The sequence below is a fragment of the Equus caballus genome, chromosome 27 (assembly GCF_041296265.1).
Source record: "Equus caballus isolate H_3958 breed thoroughbred chromosome 27, TB-T2T, whole genome shotgun sequence".
NCBI classification, from domain to species: Eukaryota; Metazoa; Chordata; class Mammalia; order Perissodactyla; family Equidae; genus Equus; species Equus caballus.
Window position 1 is genome coordinate 37,958,261 of NC_091710.1, and position 18,059 is coordinate 37,976,319.

Sequence of the window (18,059 nt, forward strand, 5' to 3'; positions counted from 1 at the left end):
CGCCTCCTCCGCTTGACCCCGGAGCCAGGGTCCAGCCGGGCGGCGGAAGGGCCGCGGTGGGCGCCTGCGCTGCCCCCTGCGGTGACCGGCGGCGCGGGCGCAGCTGATGCGCCGAGTGCGCGGAGGGCCCGCCCGAGGGCGCAGCGGCCGCGCCGGGGGAGGCGGCCGGGGCGGGGAGCGGGGGACGGGCGGAGGCGGGGCGCAGGCTCCCGCCTCCTCCTCTCCATCCTCCTCCTCCCTGTCCTCCTCCTCTGCGTCCTCCTCCCGCGCGTCCTGCTCTCGCCGCCACCGCCTCCGCCGAGCTGGGGAGCGGGAGTCCGCGGCGCCGGCTGGGGGCTGCGGGATGGGGACTTAGCGCCACGGCGGCGGCAGTGGCCGCAGCGCAACCGGCCGCCGCCCCGGGGCCCGTACCCCCGGGGGCGCCCAGCCCGCCCCGGAGCCAGGCCCGCGGGCGGCGGCGGCGGCGGAGCTGGGCAGGTGGATGCGGCTGGAAGATGGCGCCCTCGGGCCCGGGCAGCGTGAGGCGGCGGTGCCGGCGGGTGCTGTACTGGATCCCGGTGGTGTTCATCACCCTCCTGCTCGGCTGGTCCTACTACGCCTACGCCATCCAGCTGTGCATCGGTGAGTGCGCGCCCGCCCGCCCGCGCTCGGGCCCACCCCGCGGCCCCCGCGCCCCTGCGCAGCCCAGCCCGACAGTCCCGGGACGCTGGGACCCGCGCGCACAGCCGCACGCCACTCTCCCCGGTCCGGAGACCCCCGTGCACGCCGGGCGCTGCCTGCGCGCTGCTTCCCCGCAGCCGACAACAGCCTCCGGGCAGCCTCCTTGCGCTCGCACACCCTCCCCTTCCCATCACAACTCTCCGGTTCCGGTGTCCCCCCCACCCCAAGGCACACTCAGCCGAGACACCCCCTCCGACTGCTGCTAACTAACCACCGCCACCCCGGCCACACCCCCTCCCTCGGCAGGACGGTTCCCGGGAGAGCGGTGGGCTCCGCTGCCAGCAGACTCCGCGGAGCAGGGAGGCCCGGGGAGGCTGCGCTGGAGGCTGGAGGGCTCCGAGCTGGGCCCAGCGTCCGAACTGCGCCAGACCCGCGCGGGGGATGGTGGCCTCGGCCTCGGGTGTCCGAGCTAGCCCATTCTGGCTGTCCTTAATCCACTTTTTGAAATTTGTGATAGCACTCAGGGGTGTTTTTGCTGCCTTTATGGTTCAAGGATCGCCAATTGGACACTTTCTAGTTAAAAGGAGGTGGAGGGGAATGAGGTACTAGAAAGTATTTTGGAAGACTTTTGCAATACGCAAGACCATAATTTAGAGGTTGGAATAATAGAAGGGAAAAAAAAAGAGGTGACTATCCGAGGTTTTTTCATCCAGAGAGCCAAGTGGCCCAAGTCCAAGTTTTAGGCTCCTGATTTGGTGGGTAGGGTCCTTTCAAAGCTGAAGATAGGGAAAAATAAAGCTAATTATGCATAATTAGGGAATACAGTTCTGTCCCTTAATGTAAGCAGGCTTCTGCCTGCGGAGGTTTTGTGAAAACTGATCATTATTATCAGAAAAGATATCCAAATAGAGGACGATGACTTTTCTGCCAGTGCCTGAAATGCGTTCTGTGTTTGTGGTCCCCCCTAAGCGTCTGCCTTTTTACCCTACGAAGCAGCAGCCTTGGGTGGGACCAGAGAAAGGTTAGATAGTGGCCTGTTTAGTTGAACCTTCTCAACTTAAGCATTTTCAAAGATTCAAGATTCAGACGTAGAATCTTGTCTGAAGCCATCTTACCTCAAAATGTTGCCCCGTGTGAGAAATAGTAGGTGTCAGAATAATACACCAAAATACTTACTGATATAACTTTAAGAGAATTGAGACTAACTTCCCGGTTCATGTAGTTCTTAGATTGGATATTGTGCCTTTGCTTATTGAATTTGGAAACAATATTTCAGTACAAAAAAGTGTCTGTTTTTTAAAAAAGGGCTGGGTTGATCTGAAATCGTTAAGACAGTGCATCTCCATATGCGTTATTCAAGTCAGCTAAAATGTATAGGAGGAAAGCTTTTAGAAACGTTGTAATTTTTTATTAACTTAATATTAAGATAGCTTGCCTTATTGAGATATACTGTGTATGTTGCATAACTATTAGAAACCTGGGTTGTACTTTATTCTTTTGCCTTCTTCAAAACAGTGAACAGTTGCAGTTAATGTAACTGGTGCAAAAGAAGGAAGTACCAGAAGGTCTTATTGTCGAAACAGGCAGCTTACTCTCCTGTATTATCACATCAAGCTAAGAAGCTTAGCTGATCCGCTGTCTCATGTCCATCGGGAGGAAGCGTGTGAAGGCCAGGAGAGCCTTTCTTCCCTTACAACTGCCTCTGGCTGAGGTGCCACATGGGAGGTCTTACTGTATTGGATAGACAGGTGATGGGGGAGGAACTAATTGGAAAATCACTCTTATGTCTGGATCATATTTTTATATATACTTTCTGTAAGTTTACCATAAATCTAAAGTATCCGTGAAATCTACACTACTCTTTTAGTAAGTGAAAATTTGACTAAGAGAGAGAATGCCGCTTCTTAAACTGCCTGAGTGACATGGCTTGTTATTGGTACTGCACCTGGTGATCAAAAGTGAAGTCTTAACGTCGCTTCTTGTCACTGCCTACCGAGCCTGGTCAATGATACAATGCCTGTCATGTTGAAAGCAGTCAATAAATGGTTTTGGGTAAACAAATAAATGATGCAAAGGCAATGTCTCTGAGGTTGTCAGAAAGTAGTTTTTATATTTTTATTGCTATGGAAACAAATAGTCATTGTGTGAAAGGTCTAGATTGTAGAGTCTAGAAGACAGAACAAGTTGAAAATGAATTTGATTCTAGAAGCTATGGCAGGTTAGGAGTGGTAAGCTGTAAAAGCTGGGATAGCCTTGGTGGGAAGTTGAAATTAACTGTAGTTCCTTTATAGACACTGGGACTAGGATGACAGACACACAAAACCAGCCTCCTCTGCTTTTGACAAACAAAGCAAACGGGAATGCCAACCTTCCCTACCCGCCCGCCCAGCGTTAAGCACATCTCAGACTGCCCTGCCCTTTGTGGATTCTTTTCTCTTGGAAGTTGCTGTTTACAATCAGATTTTCCAAATTTCACCTGTGAAACATTGGCCAGGGTTGAGACTAGAGAATGGGAGTGGGGGCCTAAGAACTGAAGCGGGTACCAAGCAGGATACAACAAACAGGGTGATTTACCCTGGTCCTGCTTCTGTGTCTGCTGTCAGCTGGGGATGATCCTGCATATAAATTATGCTGTGCCCTCTGCTGAATGAACTGCAATTTAGGAGTAGTGCTTATCCTGGTAGCCTTGGAAACTGGAGATAATGATTGTCTTTACAGTTAGTTTCTATATTTAACATCGTGGATGTGTGTGGCTCTCTAGGCACTTTTTCTGTTAGCATAATGTTTGCTTAGTGTTTATATTTTATAAAAATAAACTCATCTCTTTTTGGAATATGTCCATATAAAAAATATATGCGATGGATATATATTGTATTAAGAGTCAAGGGTTTGGGATAAGTTTCCTTCCCATTCTACCAAAGAGAAGGTCAAATAGGACTGCTAATACTTTGACCTTTCAGAACATGTTTATCTAGTTTGTTTATTAGCTAGGCTCTATTATTCATACTATTTTTCCTCCTCTTTCCTTCACTCTCCCTCCTACTGCTCTCTCCACCTCAGCTTCTTTGTGTCTTATCTGTCTTTTAATCCCTTTAATTATTAGTTAGTTCATTTTCCATGGAGGAAGATAAATTCAAAGAGTAAAATTTGTAAGGTGGTCCTTTACGGGGCAGAATTAGAGGAAGTAAGTGTAGTCTGTGGCCTCAGGCATGCTTGGCTCAATGGAGCTACTCGACCTGGTTTATATGTTTACAGATCCATCATGGCAGTTACTATGTTAACTTTGCTTGTGGAAGAAGGTAACTGAAGTTTTCCCTTTTAAATGCTAACATTTAAAATTGGTTTAACTATTTTCACACCTTTTTATTTTGTTATAATTTTCAATTTATAGAAGAGTTTCAAGAAGGGTACAAGAAACCTGTCCATACCCTTGTTTAACCATTTTGGTTTCCATTTTTTAAAAATGCATTACTTCCCTGTTCTCATCTTAGGCAAGTGCTATGAAACATTTATTAAGTTGTGTACTCATATGGTTCCGAGTTTGCTTATGGCTTTACTTAAGTTATTTCAAGCAGTCATGAAGATTGCAAAGCTTAGAGATCATCTAGGCTAACCTCTCCGGCATTTTTAGAGGAAGTGAAATGTTCCAGTGTTGCTACAAGTTCTAAGTCCTTTCTGCAAGTTACCCAATGAAGGTGTCACCTATGACTTCAGCTGTGGTGGTACAAATGTTAAAATGGCTCCTTTTCCCTCAATCCGTTCCCCACATCTCTCTAGCTCGATGAAGTTGTTTAGAAAATCTGTTAAACTTTGTTGTTGTTGTTTACTAAGAGTTAAATACAGTTCTGAGAGTGAGCCAACAGCCTTCACACAATGATTTCAGAGTTTTAGAAGGGTTTATGGTTTGGGCCAGATAGTAGATATTTTTGGCTTTGCAGGCCATATGGTCTCGCTTACAACTACTCAACTCTGCTCTTGGGGCATAAAAATGGCCTCAGACAATACTTTAACAAATGGGCGTGACTGGGTTCCAATAAAACTTTATTTACACAAATAGTTGGCAAGCCAGATTGGCCCTTAGGCAGTAGTTTGATGACTCTTGGAGTATGTTAGAAGTTAGACTATTAGAATATTCAGGTTTTCCTCACAATTTTGCATCTCTATTAATAACCATCTCTCAGAAATTATTGCACCTCTTGTATTCCACAGTAATTACTGAAGATGTTCAAAAATTAAAAGAATTAGTCTACATACCTAGGGATCAATTTGGGAGATGTACTATCATGTTTTCCTTGTTTTAAACAAACAAACATCGTTAAGGATAAAATAGAGAAAACCTCATACTTGATTTTAAGCTATGATCTACTGTCGATTCAAGGCCATTGCAAGCTCAAGGCTGGAGACTGAATGGGCCTCTAAATTACCTTCCATCATGAAATGAATTTGAGCCACACAGAGAAAGAAGTGTGTTCTTGTTATTGGTAAACTATCATTTAAAATATTATGCAGTAAGTTAAAGGTTTTTTAGAAAAACTACAGACAGATGACCTTGGGAATACAAATGATACTATCTATAATTATTAAAATAGTTTTAAGTGACATAGAAGGCACATCCATAGAAAACTGATGCAAGCAAAACATTTAATGCCGAAATCGCTTAGACATTATTTCTTGTTGACAGTAATGATGCTAAATATATTAGTTCTTTGGCTTTTCTTGATATTATCAAATATTTTGAAGATTTGAAGTTATCTGAATAGAGGAATAAAAACTCAACATTCCTTCAAATCTAAAATTCTAATGTATAAAATGTGATATGCTCCAAACTCTTGATTGGCGCTGCCGTTTGACTTTAATATAAATGGTCCCTGGGAAAGCAGGAGAAAAGACGACTCTGCTTAATGGTCTCTTGGTTCCATTGAGTGAGCCAGAGAATTCTTTTTCTTTTGATGTATTGGACGCTGCAGCATTACTGTTTGCTATTAAATTCCATTAGACATAACATATGTAAAGCAATTCTCACAGTGCTTAGCATGGAGAGGGTTCAATTATTGTTGAATGAATTGATCTCTCTGATTTTTAAGTCTTATTCAATCCATTTTTAATATGACACCATGCAACTGTATAATGTAAATAAGTGAGAGAACAGGATTCAGCAGCCAAAACACAGTTTAAACTAAGGTTTGTTGTAGAAAGGCTGCTTTCAAATGCTTACTGAGAATGTCATCCATGCCATTAAATTAAATACTTACTCATGAGTTTCCAGTAATTAAACAGAAGCTGAAAGGATGGTTTCTTAAATCAAGATAATTAATTGTCTCTAGAGACGGTGCATCGCCACAAGGTTAGAGAGAGGTCAGCTTCAAAAGCCTTTATTGACCCCTGTCATGTGCCAGGCATCTCCCCCGCAGAGATGACTTAGAGGAGAACTTGAGATCTTTTCCTAATAGCCAAGAAAAAATTCTCTCTGGAAAAATACCAAAACAAACCCTGAAGCCTTCTGTCTGGCTTGAGCGTGAGGAGAGGGTTGTTACCGTTCCGAACGCCACTCCCTCGGCAGAGTGGCGGAAAAGCAGAAAGGGAAAATGAAACACCGCACCCCAGTGAATTGGTTGCTGGACCCACATAAAAGAATAATCAATAAAGCAGGTAGAAAGAGCTGATGCAGAGCACTTCAGTACTAATGAATTTCTAATTATATTGTAAATCTTACCATATATAAGTATCTCAGAGTAAGAAGATGACCAGCAATTTTTGCCCCTGCTACAATCTGGGTGGCTGTTTCATACAACTCTCTGAATCCATGGGAAGCCGGGAGAACCCAGCTTAGAAAATGGACAGAAAGGAAGAGAAGAGGGGTGAAGTGGAGCTGACATTATACTAGAGGAAAGGCCTTTGAAAGGAGCTGCTGCTCTGCTCCTGGCCATCAGAGAGCTTGGAGCCACCCCTGTGCCCTGTGACTTTGTGAAGATGGTTCCAGGAGCAGCAGCTGGCTGAGCTGAGGTTGTGTGCCCACGTCCCAGGCAGCAGGGTTCAGCAAGAGCTGGTTTTTGATCTCTTTGGCTTCCATGGTAGGAAGACGTGCTAGAAAGACCAAAAAAAAAAAAAAAAAAAAAAAGAAAAAGAAAAAAGAAAAGACAGCAAATATTTCAGAGATTAGTATGGGTGAGGAGTTCGCAATGAGAAGATTCTCATTGATTTTTTTTGTTGTTTTTATTTCTCATCTTGATGGAAAATTTGTGGCTTTTCTTCTCAGAAAAATAAAACCATGACTTACATCTTATAATTTATCCTGCTGATTTCATTTTGACAGTTGTATCGCATCCCTCAGCCTTCTTTTCTCTAGGAAGTGGTGAGTTCATGGTTCCCGTGGGACTCCAGCACTGTTTGTGATGGCTATAGACATACTATCTCGTCTGACTTGCAGAACGATAGATTAGAACATGGCCTAGATCCTTAATGCTCTCTGTTGGGGAACCAGTTTTCCAAAGAGCGTCTAGAAAGACAGTCTTCATATTATGCGAAATTGTATGATTTTATATTAGCATTCAGATATACCACAGGGAATTAATAATAAAGCTCTAACACCGCTGAATTAACTTCTTTAATAGTCCATTAGAAAATTGTTGAAATTTTTTTTTCTAATTCTTTTACGGGTAATTTTATTATAATATCTTAATTGTTATCTCAGTCAAATGCTGAGTGGAAAGGGGTGGAATTTGCAGGCCAGGGGGAGGGGTGAGGGCAGCGAGGAGGAGGCAGATGACCTGATTTCCTAAGAAGCATATGGTAGCAATAAAGTAACAAGCTACAACTGCTTGAAATTTTCCCTTTCAAAATTATACTATATTTTGAAACATTTGTGTAGCATTTTTCCTAATTTGACTTTTCATCTGACTATGACTTTTAAATTCAATTATAAATATTAGTGCCAGAAATGTTACAAAATCCATTTTTCTTTGGGAGGCACTCTTGAGCAAAAATAAAGGCTGCGTTTATCATCTTAGCTCTTCTCTGCACTTTAAAATGCGTTCTCACTGGTAGTTCATTTAAAATATGTTGTTGATTACGTTTTTAAAATGCAAATGAAGGAGAAGTGCTTTGATAGATAACTGAGTTTTATTTCTTTGCCAGTATTTGTCCTGGTATCCTGAAATTTCTCCTCACGTGAAGTGCTCTGTAAATCCATAGCATTCCTCCTATCCTTAAATTAATTTGACCTCTTTGGATTTCTTCACTGGCATTGCCACTCGAGAGGAGCAGAATGTGAGGTCCAGAGCGGTGCATCAACAAAATAAATGTCAAGCAATAAACAAAAAAATCTGTTGGGGTTTTTTTTTTACATCCTTTAAAATCAAATAACCAGAGTACAATAGTTTCAGGGTAGTTTGTCTGTCTTCATGGTTATCTTATAATAGATATAATCCTTGTAAAAAGCAGTTATTTGATTATAACTCAGTGAAATTTGGAAAACCAGAATGCTTTGTCATGGTTATCTATTTTCTCATATACAGATAAAATTAAGTTTCTGTCTCCCTACTTATTGCATTATGTGAAAAAAGGATTTTCACCATATTTGAAGGGTGTGTTTAGAATGAGGCACCTTAAAACTCAGTCTGCATTGTGTCTCTGATCCTTTGGGGACCCAAGGTCATCTCAAAGAGGTAGGTAGCTGAATCTGAAGTGTGGCTTTTCACAAAATGTGTAGAGATGTGAGAGATGGTGACATAAAGTACCATCTCTGTAATAGACATATAATTTACACAGGGAGTTCTACAGTGGGAAAAACAGCCTCCGAAACAGCTGATGTTGAGCTGTAATGAGCAACACCTGATACCATTTACAGAGAAAGATTTCAATTATGAGCCTCCAACTGAAAGTCATAAGCCTGCTCCAAATTGCAGGGGCTAATTTGCGATCAGGTTTGTTAGTAAGTGGCGACTCCATGTGACATGTTTTAGACAGAAAGGCAGGAAGGGGTTTATGTACTTAACTATGGCTAGTGATTATCCAGGACATTTCCAGGGAGGTCAATTAATGTGAAAGGATGAAGGGCAGAGACCAATTTGACTTCACTGGTTTTAATTATAGCATGTTTTTGATGAAATGCAGCTTATTCCAGGACTACAACATATTAAAAACTAAGATATATAGAACTGAGAGCTGCCTGTCCATTGGAGGGGGGCAGAGACTGGTGATTCATTATAAGTCCCCATAGATTTGCTTTTTAACCAATAATTACGAAATTCAAGAATTGAATGCATTTCAACCACCCATAATTTACTGAATACCCTTATGATTTATTCATTCATTCAAAAATATTTATTAACTGCTCTTAGAGTTTACATTCTCATTGAGCAGTAGGGAGAACAAGTAAGGAGCATACGTGAGTAGCTTGTATGATTTGTTGGAGGGTCGTAAGTGTCATGACAAAGAGCAAGGCAAGAAGGACTGGTAATGCCAGTGCAAGAGTTAACTTTTGAATATGTTGGTGGGGGTGGGGGAGGGGGTGGTCATGAAATTTAAGTGATGACCTGAAGATGCCAAGGGGTTTTACCATGCTGGTATTGGGAAGAAACGCATCTGAGGAATTGGTCGGTGTAAAGGCCCTGAGGCAGGAGTTTGCGAGCCTGTTAGAGGAGGATCAAGGAGATCATTTTAGTTGGAGCGGAGTGAGCAGAGGAAAGGGAAGTAAATGACAAGGTCAGAGGTGACAAGGGAAAAGTACAGATTATACAGGGTCTTATAGGCCATTATGAGGATTGGGGCTTTACTTGGAGTGAAATCAGGATCCATCGCAGGATGTTGAGTAGCTTAATGACATGCTATGACTTATGTTTAAAAAGATTGTTCTGGCTGCAGTGTAATCTCGGTGACTTCGTCAATCTGGGTGAGAAACGATGGTGTGTCAGACCATGGTGGGGGCAGTGGAAATGGTGCGAGGCAGTCAGATTCTAGATGTATTTTTAAAGTGGAGACTGTCAGCCTACAGAAACCAGTTTAAGCAGCAAAGCGTTTATTTGGGATCAAAGAATTGCAATTCAGGGAGCACAGATTCAGGTAGAAACACAAATAGTGTACCAATTACAGGAGAGGGACTAGAGTTTTTGTGAGGAAAAGGGAGGAAGATGAGGTAAGTTGTATTAAAGAAGAGTCCATTGGTGCTAGATGAGGGAAGGCTGATTTGTGCTTCATAGGTTGGCTTGAGATTCGGTCGTCAGGCAGAAGGCTAGACTTGTCCTTCATTGATTGGTTAGCACTTCGGTCATCAGCAAAGTCGAGTTTCATCAGTCCCTACAAAAGGATATTCTTGTCCTTACTGAGCTCTTGGAATGTTGGTGGTTTGGTCCACTTTGGAAGATAAAGAAGAAAAGATGTGCAAGGCACTTCCTCTGAAATGGCTGCTCCGGCTCTCTTTTAATTTGACGCCACTCATAACATCTTTCACAAGACAACAGAATTTCCTCACAGACATACGTGAATCTTGAAAGAAAGGAAGGAAGGAAGGAAGGAAGGAGGGAGGGAGGGAGAGAGGAAGGAAGGAAGGAAAAAAAGTGAAAATGATTCCAGTGTTTTGGCCTGAACAACTGGAAGGATGAGATCAGCCAAGAGGCAGAAGGTTGCAGGTAGAACAACATCCAAGGATACCCAAGACCGTTGAAGTCCTTGAATTGTACATGCACGGTTTCATCTATTTCCTATTGACTAAAAAAGGTCAAGGAAGAATGGCATTTGTAATTTTGCTTAGGCATCCTTTTGACTCAGAGGCACTGAGAATCTGGGAAGACTCATGAATGAGCCACTTCAGGGAAATGCCTGGCTAGACATCTACATCTCAGCAAAGCTTTCTTTTTCTTTACTTATCACTTCTGAGGTGATTTCTTGAAGAGAGTAAACAACAGCCCCTGAAGCCTTCATTGTGGAAATAACTAGAAGTGAGAACGAAAATTTTAGCTAAAGTTGAATATTGCCATAATTTGTGGTACGAGAATAGGCTCTGAGCAGGCAATTTTTAATTTTTATTGCAGTAAAATAGACATATCAAAAATTTACCATTTTAACTGCCTTTTTTTTTTTTTTTGAGGAAGATTAGCCCTGAGCTAACTACTGCCATTCCTCCTCCTTTTGCTGAGGAAGACTGGCCCTGAGCTCACATCCCTGCCCATCTTCCTCTGCTTTATATGTGGGACGCCTAGCACAGCATGGCTTGCCAAGTGGTGCCATGTCTGCACCTGGGATCCGAACTGCGAACCCAGGGCTGTCGAGAAGCGGAAGGTGCGAACTTAACTGCTACTCCACCGGGCTGGCCCCCCATTTTAACTGTTTTTAAGTGTACAATTCAGTGGCATTAAACACATTCGCATTGCAGTGCAACCGCCATCACCATCCATCTCCAGCACTTTTTCATCTTCCCCAGCTGAAACTCCGTGTTCATTAAAGAATAACTTCCCATTCTCCCCTTCCCCTGGCCCCCTGCAACCTCCATTCTACTTTCTATCTCTATGAAGTTGATTATTCTAGGCACTTCTTACAAAGTGGAATCATATATTTGTCCTTTTGTGTCTACTTATTTCCCTTTAGCGTAGTGTCTTCAGGGTTCATTCATGTTGTAGCATGTGTCAGAATTTCATTCCTCCTTAAGGCTGAGTGAGATTCCATTCTATGTATAAACCGAATTTTGCTTATCCATTCATTGGTTGATGAACATTTGGTTGTTTCCACCTTTTGGCCATTGTGAATAATGCTACTATGAACATTGTTGTACAAGCATCTATTTCAGTCCCTGCTTTCAATTCTTTGGGGTCTAAACCCAGAAGTGCCGTTGCTGGATCATGTGGTAATTCTGTGTTTAGTTTTTTGAGGACCTCCATACTGTTTTCTTGGAGCAGGTGATTTTTGATGCAATTTTGATTTCAGAACATCCTTTGTACAGCCTTGTAAGTATGTCCAAATTTGCAGGTCTCTAGAGATATCCACATTAATGTCACTGCAGCAATTGGTAGCTACCTTGTCCTTTCATGATGCAGCAGGAAAGTTGATGGTCAGGGAATTGTGAATAATTCCATTTTGCCCATGCAGCAGCCTCCATTACTGGGGGGGGGGAAGGGGTGTCCTTCATGAGAACACTGGTCATCAGCTGTGCCTAGGACAGAAAAGTTGAGAGCTGCTGGCTTACTTAAGTGCATAGTCTAAAATTCAGCAGTAGTTTTTGAGTACCCAGAGCACTCATGCTAGCTGGTAGAAATTTTTAAAGAGCAACATGTTAGCAATTCCAAATGGTCCACACACTGGGTTAAAAAGAGCTGGTGGGGAGGAGGGGGTAAACACACGTTTCTGTGGATGCATCAGTAACCTGTGGTGTTAATCATGAACGAGACCTTTATCCACAGCACGGGGACTGAACACGATTCATGAATGAATAGCAGGTATTTTTATTGCCTGCGGATCTATGGTAAGTGAAAATGGTTTTAGGACTAGAAAGCAGAGATAAGTACATATAACTGAGGGAGAGATCCAGGCAGGAAACGTGAGATGCAGCTCACACACTGAGCAAAGGAAGACACTCAGTCCAAATATTGACGACTAGCTTATTCAATGCTGTACACAATGTTTTACAATTTCCCACTTAAATTAGTGACATCTAGTATATAATTAGGTGGTATTTGTATAACATTACACTATTATAATACACTGTGTCTTAAAGTGTAGATCTTTCATCTGCGGCTGCCAGTTTATGATTATATCAAATTTGCTTTGGCTGCAACTGAATGTACACACTGTTACTGCAATTACTGTCAGGTAGACTGTGCTAGAGCTGTCGGTAAACGCAGTGTGGGGCAAAAGGATTCTTTGCTGCAAGTAAGAAGGGAAGGGCATGCTGGAATTCAAGCTGAGATCAAAGAAAGATTGTGTATGTGAAAAGTTTACTTCCTGACTATATGACAATGAAGTTACAAAAGAAAATGGTGCTTTCTGGTGACCCAGTACTGAAGGGTGAGCCAGTGAATGGCGTGACAGTCTTCCTTGTGTTAATAGAGATTGCGACTCAGTGCTGGACTGCAGTAATTATTGCTGGTGCTAGTGTTGTTTTAAAGCTTATCATTCATCCCTTCCAGTGTGCCACTGTAAATTCTGTTCTGAGGAGCGTCATAAACACAAAGGTTGGCATTACAGCTTTAGACAGTTCCTTTTTCCGGAGTACTACGTAAGTGTCCAATAATTTACATGAACCTAGAAATATTGGTTTAATTTTAAAATGTCCTATCTGTGCTCTGTTATATGTACCCTGGTCATATAGTACTCAACTTGTGGCTGCTAATCCTAGGAGGTAGTTTTAGAAGGTTGTTTCCTTGGGGAAGCAAACAAGAAGCATTAGTTTTTCTTCTTAATAAATCAGACAGTTGATATTTGGTAGTGAAAAAAAAAAGTATTGTCCTTTGTGATAATTCTGAGTATACCAGATAATAAGAGATGGATCTAATGACATTAAAAAATATACTACAAAAATTGTTTCCATCTGATCTTATATATAAATATATCTATTTTTTTTTTTCTTTTGAGGAAGATTAGCCCTGAGCTAACATCTGCTGCCAATCCTCCTTTTGTGCTGAGGAAGACTGGCCCTGAGCTAACATCTGTGCCCATCTTCTTCTACTTTATATGTGGGACTCTTGCCACAGCATGGTGTGCCAAGCAGTGCCATGTCCGCACCCGGGATCTGAACCAGTGAACCCCGGGCCACCGAGAAGCAGAACATGCAAACTTAACTGCTGTGCCACCAGGCCAGCCCCCTGATCTTATGTATTTTTTAAGTGCTAAAACAACCAGAATACAAGTGGGATTTTTGCTTGCTACCAATAAATAAATGCACATATACGTATGTGTGTATGCATTTATTATATGTATATGTATAAATATATATAAGAAAGATGGGCAAGATAATCATGAAGGCCCTTCCAATTCTAAAATTTTGGTTCTAACTAATAAAGGAAGTGTTTTCAGGACCTAAAACCCCTACCTCACCTTCCCCCTGAGAGTAGACAGCCATTACGTGAGAACCAGGCAGGACTTTGCTGAGGGTGTAGTGTCCACTACAGACTTGCATGGCTCAGAAGAGTCAGTCATGCCTCTCAGGCCAAACTGAAAGAAGAGCATCTGGAGTTGGCAAGGAAGCGGGTGAAGCTGACAGATCCAGGCATGGTGGGAACTTGAGTTGAGTTGTAGCCGTGTGTGGAAGGGGAGGACCCATACATCTCTATAAACAGGATAAGTAAACTCACCTGCACTGAAATCTGCCCAACTTGCTGACACTGGGAATCTTTTCTATTTTCATTTGAGACAGAAGGATTATAGGATTCCACTGAGTAAGCTTTGAAATGAGGACACTGAGAGCAAGGGACCAGCCATGAGATCAGATTTCCTTATTTAACTGCACCGCTTAGTAAGTCAGTGATTCAGGAATCGTCTTGCCTTTTGCCAAGGGGAAAGTGGCAGTGAGTTCTTCAGGGCCATACTCATGAGACAAAGTTTTCACTCCCCTTTCAAAACCAATAAATTGAAAGATCTACACATCTCTAAAGATTAGGCACAAACATTCACTGAGTGTGTTTCTAGCCTTCAGCCGATACATCAGGTTTTACACGTCTGTTTCTGTAGAGTAGACCTAGTTAGATATTTCAAGCAATGATTTGGTCAAGTTGCTAAAGAAATCTTGAGAGAGAGAGAAACAGTTCTACCCTGGAAGGTTTGGGTAACTGTGAGACTTACAAATTCCTATTCCAGGACAGATTTATGTTCCATCTCTCTTTGTTGCCAGTCTCTGAAAGTGACGCATGTACCTTAGGAGTGTGTCTGTGCAGTACGGACCCCAAGCATTATCTTTCCTTCCCTCTACTGCTCAGAAGGGAGGTCAGGAAACCTGTCCCATCGCCTAAGCTTCTTCCCTGTATCCCCACCTCACTCTTGTTCTAGGAACCTGGAGCTCCATGCCTTCCCTGGTTCTTGAACTGAGAGCTCAGGAAAGCCCAGCTCCAAGTACTACCCTGAAATATTACCAAATATTTGAATTGTGTATGCCCAAAGTTTGTAAAATGATCTGCATCCAGGTTATGTTTAAGTTGGTAGGTGGAGGAGGGTGACAAAAGGAGGACATTTTAAACCCTGCTCTCCAGAACATCCCCAATCAGAAGTAACAGGTAGAGGCATGAGTATTAATCACAGACAGGCCAGTATGTGAGAGCAACCCAAGCAGGACCATCTGCCCAGGACAAAGAAGCCAGAGGGGTACGCAGGCAGGAGGTACCAGATGTCGCAAATCCTGGGAGGCCGTGTAGGATCCTTGAAGGCTTTTGGAGTCAGGCAGACTTATATTTAGATCCTAGCTCCATCTGTTATGACTTGAATGACATTACAAGAGTCATTTTACCTCTGTAAGACTATCTTCCCAACTTTTAAAATTATAATAATACCTACCTCACCGATTGTTTTAAGGTTTAAATGAGATAAGCATTTAACGAATTTTGCACAATCTCTGGCATGTAGTAAACATTCAACAAATGCTCCTTCTTTTAGTTTATTCTCACCCCTCATCATCCAACTCCCACCCCTCACCAGCCCTGCTAATGTCCTCTCCCCCCATCCAGCCTTCACCCAACTCGGGCTGCAGTCTTATTTCGAAGAGTCTTATGGGCTGAGTTGTGTCACCCTCAAATTCAGAGGTCGAAATCCTAGGCTGCAGGACTTCAGAATGTGACTGTGTTTGGAGATCAGATCTTTCAAGAGGTAATTAAGTTAAAATGAGTTCATTAGGGTGGACCCTAATCCAGTATGGCTGGTGTCCCTAAAGAAGAGAAAAGTTGGCTATAAAGATGTAGAGAGAGAAAACTATGTGAAGACATGGAAAGAAGAAGGTCATCTATAAGCCAAGGAGAGAGGCCTCAGAAGAAACCATGCTGACACCTTGATCTCGGACTTCCATCTTCTAGAACTGTGAGGAAATGACTGTCTGATGTTGAAGCCACCGAGTGTGTGGTACTTTCCCAAGCAGACTAATCCAGGGGTCATCACTGAAGCCTTGGGGTGGGATGGATGCTGCTCTCCTAGCCCAGCAGGTAGGGGAAGAGAGTGAGAGCAGCCTCTTGTCTACTGTGGTGGAAGGGAGATGAGTTCGGATGTTGCAAACTCAAAAGACTTCCCTTAACACAGAGTAGCTAATTTTTGTAATATTGTTCATTTACAGTTTTGCAATATTGTTGCAGGTGCCTTATGCATTAGAAAGGCTTTTGGTGACCAAACTGGAGACCTAAACACCCAGATAACAAATGACTTACATAACCTTTTGGACTATAACCAATTCTTAAGTAAGAGACTTCCTGTGTCTTGGTTTATATTGCCTGACTTACCGTTGTTCATTTTTGTCTTTGGGGTTGCTTGTACCATTCTTCAGGAAAAGGTCTCCAGTAATTCCTTGACCGTTTTACATGGTTGTTTGACAATTTCTAACACATAGTTTAGATCAATATAGTTTGTTAGATATAAATTCTGGGTTAGAGGCAGGAGGAATGCATCAAAACACCTGGGAAGTCCTTTTGTCCCCCAGTTCCACAGCTCCTCCACTCCTCCTGTTGAGATTCTGATGCATGTCAGGCCCTATCAGAACCTGGACGGGCCATGGTGGGGTACGGGTCGGGGTGGATTTGAAAGGAATAGAGCTCTGGGAGGGGTGGGAAAAGAAAATGTAGTTTAAAAATTGACTGATTTAGGGGCCAGCCCTGTGGCCTAGTGGTTAAATTCGGTGTTCACTTCAGTGGCCTGGGTTCAGTTCCCAGGTGTGGACCTATACCACTCGTCAGCGGCCATGCTGTGGCAGTGACTCACATACAAAATAGAGGAAGACTGGCGCGGATGTTAGCTCAGGGCCAATCTTCCTCAAGCAAAAAGAGGAGGATTGGCAACAGATGTTAGCTCAGGGCCAATCTTCCTCAAGAAAAAAAAAATTCACTGGTTTAATGCTTTCTTATTATGTTAATTTGCTCATATTGTAACTCACCTGCATCTTTCTGCTTATTCACACTCAGAAGGTCTTCCAGCAATTTATTCCCACCAACTTGGCATTTCACTCTCTAAAAAATTGTAGCACTCCTGCAAGCTAAAAATACACTGTGTACTTCTGTCTCTAGATTGTTAATAAAACTGTTAACCCTAAATTTTGGGGAACTCCTGCAGTTAACATGTCACTGTATAAAGATATATTTATGCCCCATATTCAGCTAACATTTACTGAGCACCTAATAAGTGCTAGGTTCCGTCCTAGGTGCTTCTGCTTACATTACCTAGTTTAATTCTCAAAACAGCCTGGTGAGATCAATACTGAGATAATTACAGATTGTGCTAAGTGCTAAGAAACAAACAGCATATTGTGATAATGATTGCTGGGGTGACCTAGACAGGAGGGACTCTGTGAGAAACTGACAGGTAAGGTGCAACCTGAAGGACGATCAAGAAGGAGCCAAGAGGGAGCCGGGTGAAGAGCTTTTCAGACGGGGCAGAGACACTAAGGTTTAGCGTGTTCCAAAAACAGCCGGGTCAGCCTGCTTGCAGCTTAGTAAGCAAGAGGATGAGTGACGTGAAGGGATCTTGGAGAATTTAGTAGGAGCCGGATCATGTTCGACCAGTGAAGCCTAAATAAGGAGCCTAGACTTTATGCAAATTCAGTGCAAAGCTGTGGAAGGGGTTTTTTTGTTTTCTTTTTAAGATTGGCCCTGAGCTAACATCTGTTGCCAATCTTTTTTTTCTTTTCCTCCCCAAAGCCACAGTACGTGGTTGTATATCCTAATTGTAAGTGCTTCTAGTTCTTCTCTGTAGGATGCCGCCACATCATGGCTTGATGAGCGGTGTGTAGGTCTGTGCCCGGGTTCCAAACTGAACCCCGCGCCACTGAAGTGGAGCACGTGAACTTAACCACTCGGCCACAGGGCTGGCCCCCGTGGGAGAGTTTTTAGTGAGATGACATCATCGATTTACATTTTAAAAGAGATCATGGTTTGCTTATTGTACAGTGAGTTTTTAAGGAAGTGTGTGGGGATCCAGTGAGGATTGCCTGGCACAGTGTTTGTGGTCAGGGCTGTCAGGAAGGTCAGGTCTGGCTCTTATGGTAACTGAGAGAGCCCAAATTGATAACCATGTGTTTGGGGTCCAAGTTCTGTGCTCTGAAGCCTTATCCTTGCTCTTGTCAACGAAAATAATCCATAACCAATCTATAAATGAAAATTTGGGTGAGTTTATTCTGAGCTTAAATTTTAGGATTATAACCCGGGAGAGTCTTTCCACAAAGGAACAGAGCACTCCAAAGAACTGGGGGTATAAGGGTGGTTATATACCCTCAAAGAGGGTGTTTCACA

General features: G+C 43.0%; 1 protein-coding gene across 2 annotated transcripts in view; it reads left to right on the forward strand.

Moving 5' to 3' along the window:
* Positions 1-486: 486 nt before the first annotated feature.
* ZDHHC2 (zinc finger DHHC-type palmitoyltransferase 2) overlaps positions 487-18,059 on the forward strand; it is a 65,219-nt gene continuing 47,646 nt past the window's right edge. For both annotated transcript variants that reach the window (XM_070252779.1, XM_023630445.2), the window contains exon 1: positions 487-621. In XM_070252779.1, the coding sequence (XP_070108880.1) occupies positions 495-621 (127 nt within the window). In that variant the 5' untranslated portion in view covers positions 487-494. The remainder of the gene's footprint in view (positions 622-18,059) is intronic.